General features: G+C 34.8%; 1 protein-coding gene across 2 annotated transcripts in view; it reads left to right on the top strand.

Annotated features, from left to right (window-relative positions):
- PROS1 (protein S) overlaps positions 1-24113 on the top strand; it is a 57604-nt gene that overhangs the window by 16263 nt on the left and 17228 nt on the right. Inside the window, exons 2-9 of one of the 2 annotated variants that reach the window (XM_024759244.1) lie at positions 2184-2341; positions 5070-5094; positions 11720-11806; positions 13703-13825; positions 13925-14056; positions 16988-17113; positions 19738-19859; positions 21454-21569. In XM_024759244.1, the coding sequence (XP_024615012.1) occupies positions 2184-2341; positions 5070-5094; positions 11720-11806; positions 13703-13825; positions 13925-14056; positions 16988-17113; positions 19738-19859; positions 21454-21569 (889 nt within the window). The remainder of the gene's footprint in view (positions 1-2183; positions 2342-5069; positions 5095-11719; positions 11807-13702; positions 13826-13924; positions 14057-16987; positions 17114-19737; positions 19860-21453; positions 21570-24113) is intronic. The other variant, XM_024759245.1, reaches the window with a different exon arrangement.

Raw genomic sequence — 24113 nt, 5'->3', positions numbered from 1 at the left:
TTCTAGTTTTATAAATGTATGTGAGCATTCCTTTAAACCACACCTTGGTTCTCCCTGGACAATTGAGAACTTCCCCAAACATGAATATAGGATGTGTTATTACAGCTGGTCTGTGTCCTGCAGTGGGGGTCCTTATAGGGAAAGAGATATTCCTAAATACTAATTTTAACCTCTGCATTCTAAAACTTATTATTCTGTAAGGAAGAAATGCCAAGGAGTGATGATTATGTTTTGTTTTCCAACTGCATTTGACCTTGATTATTTTATTATTGTATCAAAATATTTATCTTTAATACAAAGTGTTACTGTTTTTTCAGAAAGACTCACATATTTGCTTTGAAGTTCAGAAGGGCCAAGTTTTTGCTATATTTATTATCAAGTAGCATGTTTAAAACTATTTCAAATAAATGAGATAATTGCAATGTCAGACCCTTTCATTGTTGATTGGGCTACCATTTATCAGTTAGCAATACACTTGGCAGGTGGCATGCTCACAGAATAACATCTTTTTTTTTTTTTGCTGTACGCGGGCCTCTCACTGTTGTGGCCTCTCCCGTTGCAGAGCACAGGCTCCGGACGCGGAGGCTCAGTGGCCATGGCTCATGGGCCCAGCCGCTCTGCGGCATGTGGGATCTTCCCGGACCGGGGCACGAACCCGTGTCCCCTGCATCGGCAGGCGGACTCTCAACCACTGTGCCACCAGGGAAGCCCCCAGTATATGTACTTTTAATTTTCAGATACTACCAAATTACCTTCAAATAATACCTATCAGTTTATATTCCTATCACCATTGTACAAGAATACTTGTTTCCACTTACACTCACCAATACTTGATATTATGTCTTTTAAATTTTTGCAAATCTATTAGGCAAAAATCCAATTGCTTTTAAAAATTGTGTTAAACATCTTTTCACATGTTTATTGGCTACTTTAATTTTTCTCTGTAGTGATGTGTAAATGGTATTGCTTTGTTTATATTTTATTTATATTATTTATTTTGTTTTTAACCTTGCACACATTCCTGTATTGGTTGGCATATTGTTGTATTACTTTTCCTTTAATTTTCAAAAGTTGTTTATAAATTCTGGATGTAATTTTTTCTGTTATATATGATGGAAATATTTTCCTGCAATCTGTTGCTTGATGTTGAACTTTGTTATTTTTATCATCGTTTGTCAACTACTTGCAATTTTTTATATACTCAAAGTTACTGATTTTTTCTCTTCTGTATTTTGTGCTTTGCACAAGGTCTTCCTTTTGCCATGGAATTTTGTTTTCTTGTTTGTATAAATAACCAGGTGTTTTAGCCTATCAAGTTTCTTTCAAATAGCTGATTGGACTGTACTCCTGCATTTCTCTTTCTCCACAGAGATCACACAAGTTTTCCATTAAAACTGAGAAAGTTTGTTACTCTAGCTTTAAAGATGCTGTGGCTATGACTTTATAGCCATTTCAGCATGATGCTTTTACCAATGTAGTCATAACGAGGTAAACATTAAATTATTGTTTGGTATGTTTGACCTCAAGCATAAGCTTGAATAATTTGCATAGATCATTAGACAAACGCTGTAGCTACACACCAAACCGCTCTTTGAGTTGTTAAGCAAAGTGCTTATGTATCCATGTGTTTTCCTCAGTTCAACCCTACTGAGGCAGGCATAACTTTAATTTTTATTTATTTAATAAATTTATTTATTTATTTATTTTTGGCTGCATTGGATATTCGCTGCTGTGCGCGGGCTTTTTCTAGTTGCGGCGAGTGAGGGCCCCTCTTCGTTTTGGTGCGGGGGCTTCTCATTGTAGTGGCTTCTCTTGTTGAGGAGCACAGGCTCTAGGTGTGTGGGCTTCAGCAGTTGCAGCACACGGGCTCAGTAGTTATGGCTTGTGGGCTCTAGAGCGCAGGCTCAGTAGTTGTGGCACATGTTCTTAGTTACTGCGTGGCATGTGGGATCTTCCCAGACCAGGGCTCGAACCCATGCCCCCTGCATTGGCAGGTGAATTCTTAACCACTGCGCCACGAGGGAAGTCCTGAGGCAGGCATAACTTTAAATAGCATACTAAGTTTAAATGGCATACAATTTACCGGCAGAAAATGATTTATATAATATATCATTGCTTAATATAATATTTTAGGTGGAGAAATGAAAGATTTGTTCATGTAAACTGTTTTTGTTTTTCTTCAGTTTTGTCGAAGCAACATGCTTCACAAGTCCTGGTTAGGAAAAGACGTGCATATTCTTTGATTGAAGAAACAAAAAAGGGTAATCTTGAAAGAGAATGCATTGAAGAACTGTGCAATAAAGAAGAAGCCAGGGAGGTCTTTGAAAATGACCCTGAAACGGTAAGAATTCATGAAAAGTGGTAAGTTAGCATACCTAGACATACAGTTACAGACGGAATGTTTGCAGCTTGAGTCTGTGTTCCCTTGTGTTTCTTTTTAAAGTTAATGATTGTGTATATCACCTTCCACATGTACCCACTGAAGTGTTTCAGGAGGAATTACCTTCAAAGGAAAGTGGGCTTGTTAGGGAGACACTATGCCAAAACCAATGTGCTCTGACCAAACTATAATTCAACTGTACCTAATTATCACAAATAGTATGAACCTCATGGTTTGTAACTACTTTCTGCCAACCAGGATTTTGTAGTGTTGGGTGAGGGGAAGGCACCTCAAGTGTGTATGTGTGTGTGTGTGTGTGTGTGTGTGTGTGTGTGACTACATTGTTATCACTATGCTTCATTAATTCTCTCCATTGGCATTTTTAACCAAACTTTAGAAAACAGAGCCTTTAATTCAGAGCTTGGTACATAATAGGTACTCAGTAAATGCTTAATAAAGGATTCATTACAGTACTGTGTTCCCTGAGAATACTTTTAATTTATTCCATAAACTGTTGGGAAGTTTCCTCAGCCCACTGTAAATCATCAATAGTCCCTGCGGTTAGAATTTATACCTTTAGTGTATAAATTTCTCCAGTTTAGTCTAGAATAAAATGATCACAAAGACCCCTAAATATCATACAGAAATATGGGGCCCCTAGATCTGATCTTTAGTCCCCTAATTTTCCTAGAGAAGGGGGTTCTTTAACATGTTCTGTGGGTAGCAGGAATATAAATAGTGCCTCTATGAATTAGGGTGAAGAATTCAAGTTTGATAACCTTCAGGGTTACCTCAGATTTTTTTCCCTGAGATGAACTGTATAACCAAAAGGAAATGAGGGAGAAAACATACGCAAAGTACCTCCTTTACCTCTGCCTTAGTTCCTGGAACCATGAGACTAGATGAGCCATAACGAGCAGGAACCATTTGTCTATAGTTAGAGAACTTGTCCAAGACAGTAATAACTTGTGTTTTCTGGGATTGCCCTTTAATCCTCTTACCTCCACCTACTCTGATAGGTTCAAAGGGAATTTTTCCCAGGGTACCCGAAGATTCATTTTTAACACTCTCCAAGATTGAATCAAAATGTTTGTCTTAGTTTTGTTGCCTGTTGTGGAAAAGCAATTAAGACAAAAATATTTTATTTCACACAATATAACAGTGTACTCATATTGTGTAGGAAACAGATAAACACACACACACATATACACAAATTTCTTTTTATTATGGAAATGGTAAATATATCCCAAAGTAGGGAGAAGAATATAATAAACCCCAATATACCTACTTTCCCTTTCAATGATTATCAACAATCTGCCATTCTTGTTCTGCCTATTCTCTACCCCACCCACTCTAATTTTTATTTTGTTTTGCTGGAACATTTTAAGGCAAGCCTGCATGCTCAAGATTTCGTTTGATTATATTACCCATAAATACTTGAGCGTGTATATCTAACACTGTAAATATGTTCTCATAGCTTAGCCTCTGAGTAGCAAATGGGGAGTGAGACAGAAGCCATATGGAGGGAAGGGAAAAGGGTAGAGAAAAGAAACTCATTTATGTGCTTCCTCTCCTCCACTCATTCTGACAGTTGTGTTATTGACAGAAGAGAAGGAGATGATGGAGAGAGTAAGGAAGAAATGGGAGACATGAAAGAAGAAAAAACCCATTTGTTATTGCTTCTCGTTTTCTATCCTGCTCCAGACACTCCCTGCCCACATCCCTCATACCCTAGTCCACACTCCCAGTCACCACCTTATTGCTTGTCTCCCCACTGTCCCTAATATAGTCCTTTCACCATTACATTATCTCCTTTTGAACCAATTCATCATTGTTTATATCCTGGCTTTTGTTCTGTAGATGACAACACTGATGTCTGAATTGCTTAGTGGGAGATCTCATCTTATAAACTAGTAGCTAAGTGTTGTGTAGGTTTATATGTGAGAGGAGGAAGGAATGAGGACTTTAATTGTGTCCTGGATGAAAGTTATGTTCTGTACTTGAGGTTGTTTTTGTGTAGAAACACTGGTTTCTCATGAGGAGTTCTTATGTTATTAATGCTGCATATTGGATGTATTATGGCTTAAGAAGGCTTTTGCGAACTAGCCTGGGAACCTTACCATCAGAAATCATTTTTAACATTTTTCTCCTTTTGCTGAAGTGCTTTCCTTAGTCCAAATTACTGATTTACAGAAAAATTCTTGGTACATAACCAATTTATAAGTAAGGTATTACATGTACATAAGATGCTAAAAGGTAAATGTCCACTTTAATTCAATTCAAATTATGTTACTGTTATTCAGCAATGAATCTGGTGTGTGTACTCAGCATGATGTGAGATGTATCAAATGGGTATCTAACCATCTTGGAAAAATTAAAAGATTTACGTAAAGGGGGCATATATAGTCACATTTAACATCTTCAGTGGGGCCTGTTTTCAGTTTAGAAACCTTTGAAACATGATTTAATTGATCAGTATTGCTTTAAGCCTAAGCATCTTATGGCTTAATGTTATTAGTCATCTACTCCTGGTATATATTTTACTATAGAAAAAATGCTGTAATGTGGAAATGACAGTTATATGTAATTTATTGCATCTTTAATATAAAAACACATTTTAAAATCGTTTTAACTTTATATGAAATTTAGATTTGCTAAGATATATTTTTTCTTTTCTTTTTTTTTCTAGGAATATTTTTATCCAAAATATTTAGGTAAGTTCAAAGGACCTCAATCATATAATCTTAGAAATGGAAGAGAACTTAAACATGATGAAGTCCAATCCTCCACTCATATATATTCCATCCAGTACAATTTCATTAGCCTTGGGAGTAAGATCTCTCTCATTCTATGTGCAAATTTTCTGTCCTTTTATTTTAAAGTCACGTAGATGAATTTGGAATGGTTCTTTTAATTACTATGTGACATTTTTTCTTTTAGTCTTTTTCATTTTTTTGTCTTTCTCATAAAGAGTCACTGAGCTGATGCAAAGCTATATTTAGGTAACAGAATATTCTCTATAAGTACATGAATTTTCATGGGTTATCTTTTTTTTTTTAACACCTTTATTGGAGTATAATTGCTTTACAATGGTGTGTTAGTTTCTGCTTTACAACAAAATGAATCAGTTATATATATACATATGTTCTTCATGGGTTATCTTTTAATGAAAGGAAAGATCTCTACACTCTCCAGAGCTTGTGACATAATTATCATTTAAATATTGATAGAAATTATTAACAACTTCCCACTTTGCAGCACCATTTCCTCATTTCCTACAATATCCCATCCATGTTTTGCCTTTGGATACAAAAGCAAAAGGAGTGAGGTAGCATTTCCATATCTAAAGAGATTAGATGATTTCAACTAAATGTCAATTAAAAGGCTACAGTTTGTTTTAAATAAATATAAAAATATTTTATTAATATTTTTTGGAGACTTGTCAGCATTTCCAAAGATGGAAGTGGAGTAGCATTTGTACACGTCTTTCTGATGAGATTCTCTATAGGTCCAGCCCACAGAGGTTTGCTCTCCCTCTTCCTTTGAGCTCAGAATAGTCCCCATCTGTGCATCTTTCTACCCCACTCTCATGCCAGCCAACGTGAGACTCCAAGGCCTGCAAAACTGAAAAGTAAATCTTCCTTGAAAAAAAAAAAGTAGGAATGTACTCTGATATACAGTAATAACTATGCAGTTTAGTGTTAATATAATTTAGCAAATAACTATTTCTATTAAACTCTCATTTCTCTTGAAATTTTAGGGTTTAATTATAGTTTAGGGTATTACACTTTGCTTTTGTTTTCCTTCTGAATACCCATGCAGAGATCCCAGAGACCATCTGTAGATAGGGGACTATATATACCTTTCCCCCTTTCCTAGGGAGCCTTACATTGAATTGATGGTATGTACTTACATTTACTCTTCAGGACAATTAACAAGATAAGAGCCCAACATCATTGGGAGAAGACCCTTTCTGAACCAAGTGCTCTTTTTCATAGTTCCTAAAGTGGTTACTCTTCCCTTCTTTGAGTGTCCACGATGGTGTGAATCTTATTTTTGTGGCAAATCTGGAGTCAAGGAGACCCAGCTATAATACACTGCCTCTCATTTCACCCTCTCATCAACTGCAGGACATTGGTTCAATGGTATCTCTCTTTAGAACTCCATAGCATGACCCTTTTCTGTTCTTGGGCTGCTGGGTGTTTTCCAGTTGACTTATTATAATTTCTTTTTATTAATTCCAATCGAACATTTATCTCCCACAAGATCTTAAAATTATTTAACCTCTATCAGTTATAGTTTTCCAATTTGTCAAATGGATAGTAACAATTTACCTAATAAGTTTCTAGCAAGAAATAAAATGAGGTAATGTTTTCAAAGCACTTAGTAAAATATGTCATGCTAGTTCTCTTCATTTTTTTCCCGTAACTTCTCCTCTAGTCACATTTTCTTTTCTTTCCTTACCTTCCCTTTTCTAGCTGCTAATAACAGACTTAAGCAGTTTCATTCAAATTTGGAAAGAGGATACTATAAAAATTATATAGTGATATTATTTATGACTTTAGATATGAAAATTCAACAAGATTTTCTAAAAACTTTAGCTGTCATATCTGAGATATACATCCATGAAAAACATTTCTTCTTTGTAAAGTTATGCTTTGACTCCTTACTTTCTAAAGCAACAATTAAAGGTTTATAGTCTTAAAGTCAAGAAAAGATAGACTATCAAGACTATTTCATTCTCTCCATTTTAGGTAGGAATTTAAATATTTTGTAATTAAAATAGACAATATTTAGCGGTTAAAATTATAAGCTTACATTAAAATATAGTATTCTTAGGTCCATGTAATGAGGCTGTGTTTCTGCAGGCATCAATACTCTGGAAGATAATGTACCTTTGATCACAGAGTACATTTGGATAAACATAAATAACATTTTAATACAACATAATGTGTTTTGGAAAAGTTAGATAAAATCTTTTTCTTTTTTTCCTTCCATTCCTCTCAACTGCCTCTGTTTCTACCCAACTTTCTCTTTTATTTGCCTATCTTATTTGGAAGCATGATAGAAAAGCCAAGTCCTAAAAAAAAAAAAAATAATAATAATATGATGTGGACTCTAGTCTCAGACATAAAAATTTCTACTGTGTCGGTTTAGGAAACTTATTTAACTTTTGAGGTTCTGTATTTAAGTTACACTATAACTGTATTTTCTAACTTCAGAGCTGTTGGGAATATCAAATAAGTATATGTATGTAGATAGATATTTTTATGTCAAACTTTCTTCAGATGTAAAGTATTATTATTAATTGACTTATATAGTGAAACAAAAAATATACTTTTAAAAATATTTATTTATTTTATTTATTCATTTTTGGTTGTGTTGGGTCTTCATCACTGCACACGGGCTTTCTCTAGTTGCAGTGAGCGGGGGCTACTCTTCATTGCGGTGCGCGGGCTTCTCATTGCGGCGGCTTCTCTTGTTGCAAAGCATGGGCTCTAGGCACATGGGCTTCAGTAGTTGTGGCATGCAGACTCAGTAGTTGTGGCTCGCTGGCTCTAGAGCGCAGGCTCAGTAGTTGTGGCACACGAGCTTAGTTACTCCACGACATGTGGGATCTTCCCAGACTAGGGATCAAACCTGGGTCCCCTGCATTGGCAGTCAGATTCTTAACCACTGTGCCACCAGGGAAGCCCCCAAATATACTTTATTATGATATATTTTTTGATTCACATTTTATATTTTGGTCTTTAGTTACAAGCATATGTGATGAATTCCACTGTTGAAAACACAAAAGAAATACTCTAAGTTAAGTCTTTCTGTCTTTTGATGTGTATATCCTATAGGCCATTGGTCCTAATTGGGGGGTGGGGGGAACTTTTATAATTTTGTGTCTGATAAACCCAACAGTAATTTTACTAATTACCACAGCTCATGCTGGGAGCTTCTTACAGTGAGATAAGATCACCCAAGAAATTAGACCACTAATACTAACCCATACTTTTTGGCAGTGTTTGGATTTAGAGTTGTAAGTGTTCAGAAATCACATTAGTCTATCCATATACTGCACTGAAAACATGGAATTTGGGCAGAAATACTCTGCATTTCATTATATAAAGATAGTTTTTAAGTTGTGTTCTTTTCCTTAGAAAATGGAATAAACTCTGCCATCTATGTAGGGCTTTAAAATATCACCCACTAGAATGGATGATTAAATTAATGGGAGAAAAACTTCTTGGAAAGAATGCTAAATTCTGAGCCAAAATGTAAACATCAGAAATAGTTTTTAGTTTCTAGTTCTTGCCAAATTGGTGGATTAGCTCAGACTGCTGACTTCTCTTAAAATCATCTCAAGAGAAACAATAGCATTCCAGGCACTAATAATAACAAACTAAAATGAAAACAACAAGAAATGTGAGAAACCCATGGATAGACTGAAGGCTGTTTGACCTAGTATGGGGACCTGGGGTTCTGACTGCTGAGGCAGCAGTAAGAGGACGGATTGGATAGTTAAAAAAGAACCTAAGCGTTCAAATCAAGCAAATTTTTAAAAGTACAACAGAGCAAGCCCTGAGTAACAAAAAATAAGAAAATAACACAAGTAGAGATAGAAATAAGTTAAATGGAAAACAAAAGAGAAGATTAACACAAGAAAATCTCATTCTTTGAGAAGGTAAAGTAAGGAAAGTAAGTTAGACTGACCTCTGGCAAGAATAATCAAGGAGAAAGAAAAAAGGGAAAGAAGAAATGCCAGAACAAAAAGTGTAGGACAAAAGGGGGAAATACTATAAACCCAGCATAGATTGGATTTATAATCATAAAATAAAGATTATAAAATAAAATATAATCATAAAAAGTTACAAAATATGATCATATAATAATATGGATATAGGAACTGTTGTGGTCTAGAACCAAGATTTCTTTCTAGGATGTTCTGTCCTGACCACTGGAACCTCTCCTGAAAGTGCCTCTTTCTTAGGCTTTCCTCCCTGATGGCCCAAGTTTCTATTTCTAATTCTGTTTCTTAGAAGAGCTTCTGCTTCAAGCTACAAAAGCTATGGCAATCTCTCTCCAACTCTCACCTTCCTACTCATTCTCTCCAACTTCCTCCTTTCCTATTGGGCAGCAAGAAAGAGAAGTGGGAAGGTAAGGGATCGGGACTGCACTGCTTTGGAGTAGCCATGCAACTTGCTCTTCTCACTGTAATTCTAAATGCAGGTTTCCAAAAAAACATTATCACATATATTAGTATGGACTCATATATAAGGTGCTTTATGGGTTAAGCCTACTTTGTAATCTTGCCTGGGGTCCTAATCACCATATGAAGTCATTTCAGCTGAATCTCTAGCTTAAGGGTTTCAAATTTTAGCTGTCAGATTTGTCCAGAAGTGCAAAATGATGCTTTCTTACAAATGAGAATCCTAATGGAATGTTCACACTAGAATAAGATAATTCTGGGAGTGGGTGATTCAAGAGGAAGGACAAATGAATTCAGGGAAAGAATACTCAAGACTTAAGATTGCCTAGGTCTCACTGGGCCTCCAGAAAGACCACAATGATGTAAAGTATTGTTTCTATGGGAAAATATTATAACCTACTTTGGTAGGCTAAATAATGACCCCCTAAATATGTTCATGTCCTGTCCTCAGAACCTCTAATATTACCTTAAATGTTGTCTTTGAAGATTAAGTTAAGGATCTTGAGATGGAGACATTATTCTGTATTATCTGGGTGGTTCCAGTGTAGTCACAAATGTTCTTAAACAAGAGAGACAGGAGGTCAGAGTTGGTAGTAGTTCATATGACAATGAAGCAAGAGTTGAGAGTGATATGAGGATGGGGCCATGAGCCCAGGAATGCAGGTGGCTTGTAGAAGCTGAAAAAACTGAGGAAATAGATTCTCCTTTGGAGTTCTAGAAGGAATGCAGCCCTAACAACACCTTAATTTTAGACCTCTGATCCCTGTAACTGTAAGATAATAAATCTGTGTTATTTTAGGCCACTGAGATTGTGTTTGTCACAAAAGCAATCGGAAAGGAATATACCCACTGACTTCAAATGAGCCTTTAAACCCCTCTGTGATAAACTGCATTCTCCAAAGGTGGCTGCAAAAATATCTCCCATCTCACATACTCTTCTGCAATGTCATCTTGCCACTTCCCCAACACTATGTGGAATCTATTCTTTTCTCCCTCCTCCAAATCAGGGTGGACCCGGAGACTGCTTTGATCAGTAGACTATGGTGCAAGTGATACAATGCCTCTTAAATGGCCTGGCAGCTTCGGCCTTCTTCCTCTTGCAAGCTAGGTACCATGAAAACAGTGCCACTTTAGGACTGCATACTCAGGGAAACTCAACCACATGGAGAAGCCCTGAAGCATGGCATACCATGTGGAGATAAAGATGCTAAGGAACCTGAGCTGTCAGACATATGAGTGAAAAGCCATCCAGGAGGTGGATCTTCCAGACCCAGCCACCCTGGCTGATCCCATGTGCAGCAGAGACAAACAGCTTAACCAAACCCTTTCTAAATATTTGATCCACGCATCATGAGCAAAATAGAATGATTATTTTAAGCCACTAATTTCGGGAGTTGTTTGTTACCCAGCAAAAGTTAACCAAAACACCACCTTTTTAGTGAGTTGGTGACTATCTGTCCAATGAACTGATACATATAATGTCTTCAGTGGCTATTAAGAAATGTTATGTTGTTGGCACTAAATGACCCCTGGTTAAAGTCTGTACATAATTTACCTCTATTATTTCAGCTGTTATTTCTGCCAGATTGCTATATCTAATTTCACAGAGTTCTAGTAAGAAATAAAATGAATAAAGTAAACCTGCTTTGTAATACTGAGGCATTATACAAATATTATTTTGTTAGTCTCTATGCAACATTGGAAGAATTGGAAGTTGCCTATGGCAACCAGAAACACTGACTTATTCTACTGACTTAATTATAGACAATTTCTAAATTAGGCTCTGGTCTATAGATTTGAGGGTGACTTTAGGTCTCTGCTACAGAATTAAGAACATAGATTTTTGTGGCAATAAATTTCCCTGCTAATTCAAAATATTTTTCACTTCTGGCTTTAAGGTTCTTTTCCAAAGAGAAGCCTCTATAAATCTATTTTTCATGATTCTGTGTTTATTGCAATCTTGCTTGTAGATTTTTAATTTTTCAAAAAGGTGGATGGAAACATTTAGGATTGACATTTTGAATGCTGAATCATGTAAATCTACAGAAGCATAAATATTCTACCACTTCAGATAATTTCTACCATGATTTCAGATCAAGTAAGTGTGTCTGCTCTAAGATTACACTTGTTTGTATTTACAGATTGTCTTGGCTTCTTCAGAGCTGGATTATTCACTGCTGCTCGTCTGTCAACTAATGCTTACCCTGACCTAAGGAGCTGTGTCAATGGTAAACACCTCTACCATCAGTTTAAAAAACAAAACAAAACAAAACAAAAACCTGCAAGTAAAGTACCCCCATATAAATATAACTAATGTTTAAAAATCAACAAATGAGCCCTTGAAGGGCTGCAAGGCCCAGCAAGGAGGTATTCTCAAAATGCATTTGAAGGAATGTTTTTAATTTATTTTTATTTTTTTGGCCATGCCACATGACGCTAACACTGGATCAAATTGGCCAAATAATTATTTCTTTCAGTATTTATTTATTTGTTTATTATTTATTTAGTTAAAACTTTTTATTGAAGTTTCATACATATATGTATGTATGTGTACAGCAATGTACATGAAAGATGAATTTTTTTCTTTTTTTTTTTTTTGACCACATCGTGTGGCTTGTGGGATCTTAGTTTCCCCGCTAGGGATTGAACCTGGGCCACAGCAGTGAAAGCGCTGAGTCCTAACCACTGGACCGCCAAGGAACTCCCTGAAGGAATGTGTTTTAGATGTAAATGCTGCTGTTTTACTTAAAATGAATTTTCCACCTAATGTTTAAATTGAAGCGTTCCTTGTTTGCCAAGCTTTAGGTCATTGACTTCAGAATTTTATTCCCAAGAGCTTTAACTTGGCTGTTGTTGCATAATCATGTACTTATGACCAAATGTTAGAGTTGATTAATAGGTCAAAGTGGAACCACGTTTATTTTTCTGACTTTTGGCATCAACAATATAAATGTGGAAAATCTTGTGATATCAAATTAGCCTTTTCCCCCTGAAGTTCACATAAGTCCTAGTGATAATTCTCATAGATTATTTGTCTCTAGTTTATCAATTTCCTGACTTACAGTTAGAGAGAAAAAGGTGAAATGGCAACATGTAAATTGGGATGTTTGTCTAGTGAATATTTTAAATGTAGCATTGGCATTATTGAGATATTCATTCATGTGCATTTTCTATAATTCAAAATTAGTTGTAACTACGCAAGTAAAACAGTTTGCCTAAATGTGTATATTTAATTCATACTTTATTTTTTTAATTTACCAAAGGACAGAAAAATAATTTGATAATTTCCTGATTAACCTGTTTTCTGTCATTTTAACTAATACCTAATTTTCAAAAATTTTGATTTTATGAGGACTTCTTTGAAAAGTTCAGTAATTAGGTTTTAATTAGATTAAAAAATTTTTTTGTTTGCAAGTAACAGTTTGCTTTGCTAACATAAGCAAAGGAGAATGTAAAGGAAAGATGGAAGGAACTTGCAGATGAGCTAGGAAGGCTGGAGAAACAGGTATGGAATCATGCAGGAGCCAGGGACCGTTGCAGTGTCTAGTGAGGTGAGAGTGACCACAAATAAGTCAAGACACAAATGGGCATATCATTTAAGATAGTGATAAAGTGCTGTGACATTTTATGAAGAAAATGTCCCTCCTTAGGAATCACAGTATTCTGCTACCTGTTGCCCAATGTCTGAAAACCATTTGACTAGAATTCTATTTATTTAAAGCAGGAGAATAAATCTGGTTCCTGTTATTCTATCTTAGCCCAATTTGGAAGTTCCAACTTTTTCTATTGATACTACACTATTTCTATTGATATTGAGTAGTTTTACTGTCTGCCTACTTCATGGAATTGTTTTAAGGATCAAATAAGGTAATATATGAAAAGAATATTAAATTACAGTTATAAAGTACTGTATATATATGCAAATATAAAAGTAGCTCCCTTTTACAAAATATAAAGATTTGTCTAATGGATCCACTTTCCTTAATGAAAAAGTATTTGAAGGAATGAGTTGTAATTTTTTTCCATTGACCATAGGCTTTGTGCACAGGATTCTATTAAAGGGTGTATAATTCTATTTTACCATGGCATGTGGTAAAAATTAAATAGATATATATTTCCTTCAGCCATTTCAGACCAGTGTAATCCCCTGCCATGCAATGAAGATGGATATATGACCTGCAAAGATGGCCAAGCTACATTCACTTGCATTTGTAAATCAGGTTGGCAAGGAGAGAAGTGTGAATTTGGTATGTACAATAAACCCAGCTGGCTCATCTGGATTGGCCTCCTGAAAAGTTCTCTGAAGGTTTTATTACTTTAAAAGTAATTTATTTCCTCCTTTTTAGATATAAATGAATGCAAACATCCTTCAAATGTAAATGGAGGTTGTAGCCAGATTTGTGATAATACACCTGGAAGTTACCACTGTTCCTGTAAAAGTGGTTTTGTTATGCTTTCAAATAAAAAGGACTGCAAAGGTAAGAGTAAGAAGGTAGACTAAAAAGGTATTTACTATGTGAGAGCAAAATTCAGTTAGAGGAATTTCCCCAGGAAATTCTTGGAAAACTCTTAGGTGGTAAGTGCTTGTAATAAGTATACATTATTATCTACCTTGAAACCTTGTGATACTATGGGACTGCCTTTGGTTTATTGTTTATAGAGTATTTTTTTACTCACAGAGTATTTTGTTGTCTTCTTATTGTGTGTGCATGTGTGTACATGCACGTGTTTTAATGAAGAATTTCCTTATATGGTGATAAAATGAAGTTTTGGTGCAAGTCCTTGCATACTACAGTCTTTGTGAAATCGTCGTTTATCCTTTTTCTTCCAGACACTATAATATTATATCCTTTATTCCAATAAGATAAACGGTTTACAAATAAATCACCACAATCCTTAATAACTTATTTCACTGTATTTTATATTTTCTTGTCAGAAATACCTTTCTAATTTCCAATGTAAACCCTTCATCTTGCACCTCACTTCCTGTTGTGGTTTTGAAAAAGATGAAGCTCTGGTTTTCCTTCTCTTTATACATCTAAGGTCACATCACTGGTCATAACTTTTTTTCTTTTTTAATTTCAGACTTAAATAATTCCAGTCAGTTAGTTTAGCTGTTTAAGTCATTTTACTAGTGTATTTCTTTTTTTTAAATTATGCTTCTCTTTCCCCCAAATTTTACCTTTCTTTTTTCTGCACAATGTCTTTTCCATTAGACTGCTTTAACTACCTTTACTAAATCTTCAAATATAAGTGCTAGGTACATGGGTGACTAAAAATGAAATTCTCCAGCCTGGAGTTAAATTTTGCCTTTAGAAAATGGGAGCAAGTTATTCTTTCTTCTCTCCTTTCCTCCTTCCCTTCCTTTCTTCCTTCTTTCCTTCCTTTTCTTTCTTCTTCCCTCCCTCCCTCTCTTCCTCCTTCTCCCCCCTCTCTTTTTCTTTCTCCCACCACTTCTCCTCTTTTTGTGATGAAGTAAAAAATTTAGTAAGTTAAAATGTAAAATTTTCTTTTTCAACTCTATTCATATCTGCTTTGGTAAATCCTTAAATTGAATTCATATTCAAGGAGTGGTCTGTCCCTCACTGTATTGTAGTGTTTAGTCTAGCATAGTTTACTATAATATCATTTAAAGTGCAATTGAGTGACTCTAAGGTAAACTGTATAAGCTAACGATTTATTATAAGCAGTTATCCAATTTCAGATTATATATGTTTCTTGTTTGCCTATTTGAAGGTGTTTGAGGTTAGAGATTTAGAATATCAATATCATTAAAACAATAGTTATAGAAAACCATTATAATGAAGGGGTACCATATGCATTCCACAAGCAAATAATACCCATTAAAACTTCTACATCTAAATACTTGGATAGTCTATACTGCTAAAGAATTTATGATTTATATTTTTAATTAATAGGAATTTAATCCTTATCCATTGAGTTAATACACCTTAACAAAAAGTTCTCTTATAAATGAGTGTCTCTGATGATCAGAACATATGTTCTTGTATTCTTCATTTTACATAATCTATTATCCATGATTCCTAAGTAATAAAGTACAGACCTAGAAGAAGAATATGTATACAACTGTTACAGTAGGGCCTTTGCTAAAATGTGGATATGGCTGGGATTAAGCTGCCAGTAAATGTGCAAAAATGCAAGAATAAAACTTTTCATCAGACATTAGATGTCAGTGTAGAGTCATAAAATGTACGTGCTATAACCAACACTCATATGATTTAAATGAGTCCTTGTAATATGCCTCAAACCAAATAAATTTAGTCATATGTTTTTACTTTCTGTTGAAAATATGGATTTTATAGCTCTTTTTAGAAAAGTAAGTATTTTTTGAAGTAATTGTAGATTCACATGCCGTTGTAAGAAATAATAAAAAGAGATCCCATGTACCCTTTTCCCAATTTCTCCCGATAGTAAAATCTTACAAAACTATAGTACCTTATAACACCCAGGATATTGTCACCAATACAATCAATATACAGAAAAATTCCCTTACCACAAGGGATTGATTCATTTATTTTTGTGCAGGTCATTTTAAATAGAGAAATGTCTGAAAATTTGGCCATTAGTCTGTGGAAAAATTAAACTATCAATATCAACTTTTTAGAGTAGAAAATATATTTTTCATCCTGAGCTCACCTTTCCTCAGAGAGTACAAATGAAAAGAGTTCACTAGTAATTACACCTCTATTGAACTATTTCTGTCACTTGTTTTGTTTTTCTCACAGGTGCTTATTCAGTAACTAGTTGCAATCAATACTTCGTCTCCTACTCTACTATGTAATATAATAAACGCATCTGAAATTTCTGGAATAGTAATTTAACACTAAAATTTACACTGAATTAGCTGCACTTTATAAATACTTTAACACCTTACCCAATCCCATTTTAAATTTGAATCTTGAATAATTTAAGCCCCAATAGTAGTATGGAGATTTAGCTATTGTCCATTGCCAAAGCAAAGGTGTAAGACTGATGAGCCATCTCATTTTTACTTTTTATATTTGTGATAATACAGAGTAAGTATGCTGTTAAGACCATATTTCAGAAACATGTATTTAAGAATACATATTAAGAATATGATGAGTCTCTTCTTCCATTTATTTTCATACTGTATCCTGGTAGATAAGAAAAAAAAAGCGCTTTTTTTTCTTTTATGTGACTACAAAGGAAATAGCAACCATCAATCAAATTCCCTATGTATTTGTATAAAGAAATCATATTTAGTGAACTAATATATGATGATAGATTTAATATTTTGTTGTTCCCAGGCCACTTTGTTGTCTCATTAGATATATTAAACTAGATCCAGGAAACACAAATCAAGGGGTCTTTGCTAGTATCTTCTGGTATGGGAAAAATGTTTTTTAATATAGTGGTTTCATTTATAGATGTGGATGAATGCTCTGTGAAGCCAAACATTTGTGGCACAGCTGTGTGCAAGAACATCCCAGGAGGCTTTGAATGTGAATGCACTGAAGGCTACAGATACAATCCCATATCAAAGTCTTGTGAAGGTAAAGTTCTGGTGGTGTCATTGGTGGTGAAGAGGGTGTTTGCACCCTGTTTTGATATGAGAAGCATTGGTTCTTTAGTAGTATGCAATCTGATTGGCCCTCTAAGCTGTATATGAATTGGAGACCTCCCATATATGATAGAAGCAAAAGAACACATTTTTAAATTTATTTATTTATTTATTTACTTTTGGCTGCGTTGGGCCTTCGTTGCTGTGCACGGGCTTTCTCTAGTTGCAGCGAATTGGGGCTACTCCTCATTGCGGTGTGTGGGCTTCTCATTGCAGTGGCTTCTCTTGTTGCAGAGCACGGGCTCTAGGCGCCCAGGCTTCAGTAGTTGTGGCTCACGGGCTCTAGAGCGCAGGCTCAGTACTTGTGGTGCACGGGCTTAGTTGCTCTGGCTTGTGGGATCTTCCCGGACCAGGGACTGAACCCATGTCCCCTACACTGGCAGGCGGATTCTTAACCACTGTGCCACCAGGGAAAAAACACATTTTATAATATTCAAAGATAAAAAGAACTTCTAGCTTGAAGGAAGAACACACACGCAAAAAGAAAGGCAAATTTAAAAATCATGTGGGTGTTACAAGGGTGGTTAGAAACCTTCGGTTTTATACCAAGCTTTTCAATGATTTTCTGTGCATGTATCAGTGTGCCTTTTATTGTAAAATAGTAAATGACCTAGTTCTATTATAATTAAATACATGTAAAAGAAAATCTCTTCATAACCAAATGATAACCAAGCTCTAAAACCTTGAGAAGTACTGATTAGTAATGTTAGTGCCTGTGGTTTTGGGAGAGCCCCTTGGAGCTTATGATTACTTCATTTGGCTCCAGTGGTGCTGCCATGTGTGCCTCAGGTAGCTTAGATGTGTTAGAGCAGGGGTCCCCAACGGCCGGGCCTACACCAGTCCACGACCTGTTAGGAACAGGCCACAGAGCAGGAGGTGAGGGGCGGGTGAGCAAGCGAAGCTCCATCTGCCGCTTCCCATGTCCCCCCATCACTCACATTACCTCCTGAACCATCCCCCCACCGTCCATGGAAATATTGTCTTCCACGAAACCAGTCCCTTGTGCCAAAAAAGTTGGGGACCACTGTGTTAGAGATATTTTTTTAAAAAGCATGGATATATATAAATTATCTCCTTTGAATTTTTTAAAATTTCAAAATGAATTTAATACCATGACTAAAACTAATCAAATCAATAATTTTTCTATTGTGGCAAAATATATATATAAGATGTGCCCTTTAACCATTTTTAAGTGTACAATTCAGGGGCATTAATTACATTCACACAGTTATGCAGCCATTACCATATCTGTTCCAAAACTTTTCCACACAGAACTCTGTAACTGTTAAGCAATAAATTCCCCCTCCTCCCTTTCCCAGCCCCTGATAACCTCCAACTTACTTCTGCCTCTATGAGTTTGCCTAAATTGATGATAATCTTAGAATAGTTTTTTTGTCAACTATTTATACTCCTTTTGAGATTTTGATGTGTTATATCCTTATGTACTCACTGAAAAATATCCCCCCAACCCACCATTTCTATTCTCCCACCACTCCAGGTGGAAATTACTGTAGTAAGCCGTAAGCATTTGCAGACTTATTATTAGCCAACTTCATCATCAATATTGTAGTTATATTCAACGAATGACAGATTTTTTAAAAAAGATATAAATGTGAAAATGTAAATATATTTATATATTACTTTATTACTCTAGTTATACTATTCAATTTTTATGGTACTGAGGGTTCACTAATTTGGGGGGGTCTATTTTAAGACATTTTAAGGGAGAACTTATATGCTATAATAGTATTTGAGTTTGGGAATTTTCAAAGATCACAGGGTGTATTCATCAAAAAGGTCAAGGATGGTAGGTAGCTCTGAAGTGTACTTTAGCTGAAGTATCTTATTACAGCTTTTCAAGAATGATTTTCTTAAAATATGGAGTAGGAACAGGGACCATATAGAAGATTTCACAGTATGGGAGGTAATAGCACAGTGAGGTTTTTTGTTTTTTTTACATAAGAAATAAATATATGTCCTTAAATTTATTGTCACCAGTAATCGTTGCATTATGGAAAGTGAAATTTTCTTGATATGATCATTTAATCTCCAATTACATTAACCTTCAATTAAAAGGGATTTTTTTCTTCCTTTCCCTTCCCTATCTTCCTATCCTCCCCTCCCTCCTCCTCCCCTCCTCTCCCCTTCCCTTCCCTTCCTTTTCTTTTCTTCAAAGCAAAGAGTTAAGAAGTAGTGTCAATGGAATTCATATGATCAGATGTGACAGTTACATGGAGACTCTCAGTCTTTTTTTCTTCAAAATCATAAAATTAGTATAATTGTTATATCTTTATTAATTATTAATTACTGAAAGTTATTTATTAAATTTGTTGGTCAGGTATATAAATAAATAGAAATTACACTTGTAACTCACTTAAATTTCCATGGCAAGTGATTTGTGATTTGATGTCAAAGGAATGTGATTTGATGTCAAAGGAATTTCTTTCACAAAGGATTTATTATCATTGATTATCTCATACTAAAATCAACATAGTCCTTCTTCTGTGGGATTGAACATTTAGGAGATATTAAAATTTATGTTCTCTTTTACCCCAGATGTGGATGAATGCTCTGAGAACATGTGTGCTCAACTTTGTGTCAATCACCCTGGAGGTTACTCTTGTTACTGTGATGGGAAGAAAGGATTCAAACTTGCTCAAGACCAGAAGAGTTGTGAGGTAACATTTTGCAAGGCTAACCTTCCCATCTCTTTTTTAAAATGAAAGAACCAGGTACTTATTTCCACACAGTTGAGGTAAATCAAGAGAATACAGATGTCTATTATAACTGCTATAGTTCAAAGCAGGCTATGAGTCACAATCCATTTTACTAATTTTGGTCATGTAAGTGGTAAACATTGTGGATAATTAGTGACTGGATTAAAAAAAAGAAAAGCTGCAGGGCCACAGTTCAGAGAGTGCTCATCTGTATAGCCTGTACATTTATAAAATGCAAAGTGTATGTTTATTTAAGAAACTAAGAAAAGCTGAGGTTTATACTCCTCTTTGTGAGAAAAAAGTCTTTCATAGAACTTTAGAGAAAACATTTTCCAGTGTCTGCTTTTCTTTATCTCACTCTGACAAGTTTGATCATGCCGCAGGCATGTTAGTACTTGCAAGAGTGCTCATAAAATCTCAGGTGGAAACAACTCTGTCAGAGTAGGGTTTAGTTGGGGTTTAAGTATATGGAAATTCAGAGAGGTCAATTTTGTTAATTTGTATCTCTCAAAATTGCTTTTAGTTACTAAGATTCAATTCATAATTGATCCAGAAATTGAATGTTGGGGGTAGGTTCTAGTTCTTCTTCCATTGTAATAAATAGGTCAACATTTGAAGCTCTTTTTTTTTTTTCCTAAATAAGGATCACATGTTAGTGATCTTTAGTCAAATTCTTGAATCTCTTCTAATTTTTAAAAGTTAAAGTGAAATTTCAAATGCTTATGAAGCAGACAGTAGAAAAAAGCCCTGAACTAAATAATGATTTAATCATGAATTTACACATACCTCTATATCTGCTACCCAGAGAAAGCTGTGTATGTCCAAAAAATGTAACATTTCATGTTATGCCACCTACTTGGTAAAGAAAGGTAAGGTAAGCTAGTTGGCATATGTAATAACGTTGGTAGTACTTCATTGGACTGTATTGTGTTCATGTCTATTTTGTAATTTGGTTTTCTATTATTTCAGTATTTGTTGTAGTTACACATTACCATCTACCTTGGAATAGATTTATGGAAGTTCTAAGAGGAAATGAGATATTATTTCTGGACCTAGATTTAACACAGTGCTGTTTACACAGTTCCCCTCAGAATATCCCTGTATGTATGCCCAAGAACTTCTCCCTTAAAAAACTTTCCATTTTAATATTTGTTTTTACTCTTAGAAGGAAAAAAACTTGATGTTACATCAGATGACTCTAAATCACTTTTTTTTTTGGTGAATTCCTTGGAGATTACAGTGATATCTTACTTTATATTTAACCCATTCCGGTTTTCCAGCATTCCCTTTACTATCTAGATAGCAAATTTTTGCTCAGAAAAATTTTGGCTTAATGAGACTTTAAAACGTGTATTCTTGGAGATTATACTGATAGACTATACAAGGAAGTAAAAGATATTGCTTTATTATTACCATGGGTGTTCTTAATTTATTTTAGTGTATCACAGAGGATACATTTGACAAGAACACTAGGAAATAGAGAAAGGATGATACCCTGACACAAACACCAAGCAGTAACCTATGCTTTTTGTTTGTTTTGTTGCCTTTTCTCCAGGCTGTTCCAGTGTGTCTTCCTTTGAACCTTGACAAAAATTATGAATTGCTTTACTTGGCAGAGCAGTTTGTAGGGGTTGTTTTGTATTTAAAATTTCGTTTGCCGGAAATCACCAGGTGAGGTACCAATGTCAATGATAATTTCTAGAGATAAGCAGGTCAGGACATAAGAAAAGAAGTGACTGAAAGGTTTAAAATGTATGAAATTTTATTATCAGATAAGTTAGGTGTATTATCAGTCAGATGATATGAGGTACCCCAAAGTTCATTTTTATCTTTACACGTAATTTTCATGCTTGAATCATTTGGGGTCGTTCTAGGCTGATTTTCTCCAATGATCATTTTATCTTAATCCATAGTTCTTCCTTTTCTAGTGAATACATATTTACTAAGAAGCTGGGAAAGTAGATTTAATGTATTTGTGAAATTTTCTTTCTTTATACATGTTGTTAAAAATTAAGTAATGAGAAATATTCAAAATACTGCTTTTAGAATATAGTTATATTCATAATTATTAAGGAAACTATATATGATTGCTTAAGTAGTATTTTAAAGGAATGCATCACATGATTTTAGTTGACTATCTGGGTACTTTATCTGCTGTTCCTGTAGTTAGGCTGACTTTCAGGAGGGAGTAATTTCTTCTATTTTTGAGTCATGACTCTAATTATCAAATTTTCTCAGAGCCATACATTGTTGGAACTAGGAAAAGAATTTCAGAATTTTGTTGGAATAATGGAAAGGAAACATTTGAGACTGATTATAGAGTACAAATTTTAAAATATTTTAATTAGATAAGCATGAATATTTAATTCATTAGATATATGAGTGATTATTCATTAAATAATTCAACTCAATCCATAGAAATTTTACCATTTAGGAACATTGAAATTTATTCACTGATTTAATTGTGCTCTTTTGACACTCTCGTTTCCCCCAAGTTGTGGTTTTCTACAACATCTCAGAGCAAATAATATCTTCTAGTGATTTGATTGTAGACAACCTTTCCTTGCTATGAGAGTAATGAGAGAGAAGAGTTCATTATTACATACCTTCAGGCACTTTCAGAGGTATTCATTTTTCACAATTCACAAATGCTTGGGCTGTAACATTGGATCAAATTGGATCAATTATTTCTTTCAGTATTTATTTGTTTATTATTTGTTTAGTTTAAACTTTTTATTGAAGTATTATAAATATATATATATATATACATAGAAATATACATGTATCTTACATGTAAGCTTGATGAATTTTTATAAGCTGCCACCTGTGTAACGAACACAAAGAACAGCTAACACTTTTATATTTTTTTTTTCTTTTTTTGCAAATTCCTTCAGCTCTGTTTCCCATGATCAAATACTTACCCTACCCCAAAGTTAGCAGATTCACTTTTTTTCACTCTACAATACTTCTGAAAAAAAATGAATTGTTCCCCAATATAATGAGTCAGTATGCTGATGTATTCCAGACAGAAAATGTGCAGAACACGACTCTTTGAATGACTGGTTTAGCATGATTTTACAAAGAGAAGGAAATTATCTCCATAATAGGATGAACTTCTATAAGATCCTGAGAGTACATAGATTTGGGTTTTGGCAAGATAATATATGTTTCACATCAGCAAAATGTGATGAATATGAAAGAGAATAGAAGTCCCTACTCGAAGCAAAATGGTTCTTTTTAATATGAGTTCAGTAAATTCCTACTACATTGTTATCTACCCAACATACTTTACTCCACATTTACCTCTTTGTAATATTTTCTTGGAATTCTAAAGACTAAAAAGTTTATTCTATCACTTTTTCTTTTTCTGTTTTTTTTTTTTTTTTGCGGTACGCGGGCCTCTGACTGTTGTGGCCTCTCCCGTTGCGGAGCACAGGCTCCGGACGCGCAGGCTCAGCAGCCATGGCTCACAGGCCCAGCCGCTCCGCGGCATGTGGGATCTTCCCGGACTGGGGCACGAACCCGTGTCCCCTGCATCAGCAGGCGGACTCTCAACCACTGCGCCACCAGGGAAGCCCTATCACATTTTCTTTGTTCCATTTGAGGTAGATTTGTGCCCCATTGCAAGTGGTGCCTCTATCACTATACTATTATATGTGGAATAAGAAAGAGTGTGGGATTCTTTCTTGCCTTATTTAGTAATTATCTGAATTCTTGATTTTTTAACTTAAATTACCTTTATTTTAACTTAACTCAGATGACTAATGGTTATACAACTATTTTTCCTATTCCCTGTTTATCTTTTTTCAGTCATTTTGCTTTGCTGGTTCCTTGGAAACTTTAATGCTAATTCTCATTAAAGTATCCTATGGGCACTGAATTGATATATATTATTTTTTAGTCTCCTTCCATGTACTCTAGTATAGTAATTTATGCAATTAGAATTTGGGAGAGCTTTTGAAATTAAAAGAGCTTTTGAAATTAAATGAACAGATATATTTAAAAGTCTTTGACTTTACCTTCCTTTACCACACATGAAGTCTTAATTATGCTTGCAGTCATCCAGATACTACCTTGTGTATCTCTGTGAGTGATTCCTTCCTGACATATATGAAATCATAGGAAAATATGTTTTTGATGGATAAACTTCAATCGTGGAATTGTAACATCTTTTACTAATCACGTATGGATACAGCAAAAAAAAAAAAAGAATCT

Source organism: Neophocaena asiaeorientalis, unplaced genomic scaffold (genome assembly GCF_003031525.2).
Source record: "Neophocaena asiaeorientalis asiaeorientalis breed wild unplaced genomic scaffold, Neophocaena_asiaeorientalis_V1.1 scaffold197, whole genome shotgun sequence".
Lineage (NCBI taxonomy): Eukaryota > Metazoa > Chordata > Mammalia > Artiodactyla > Phocoenidae > Neophocaena > Neophocaena asiaeorientalis.
The sequence above is the reverse complement of the archived record's forward strand: the minus strand, read 5'-3'. Positions and strand labels throughout refer to the sequence as shown.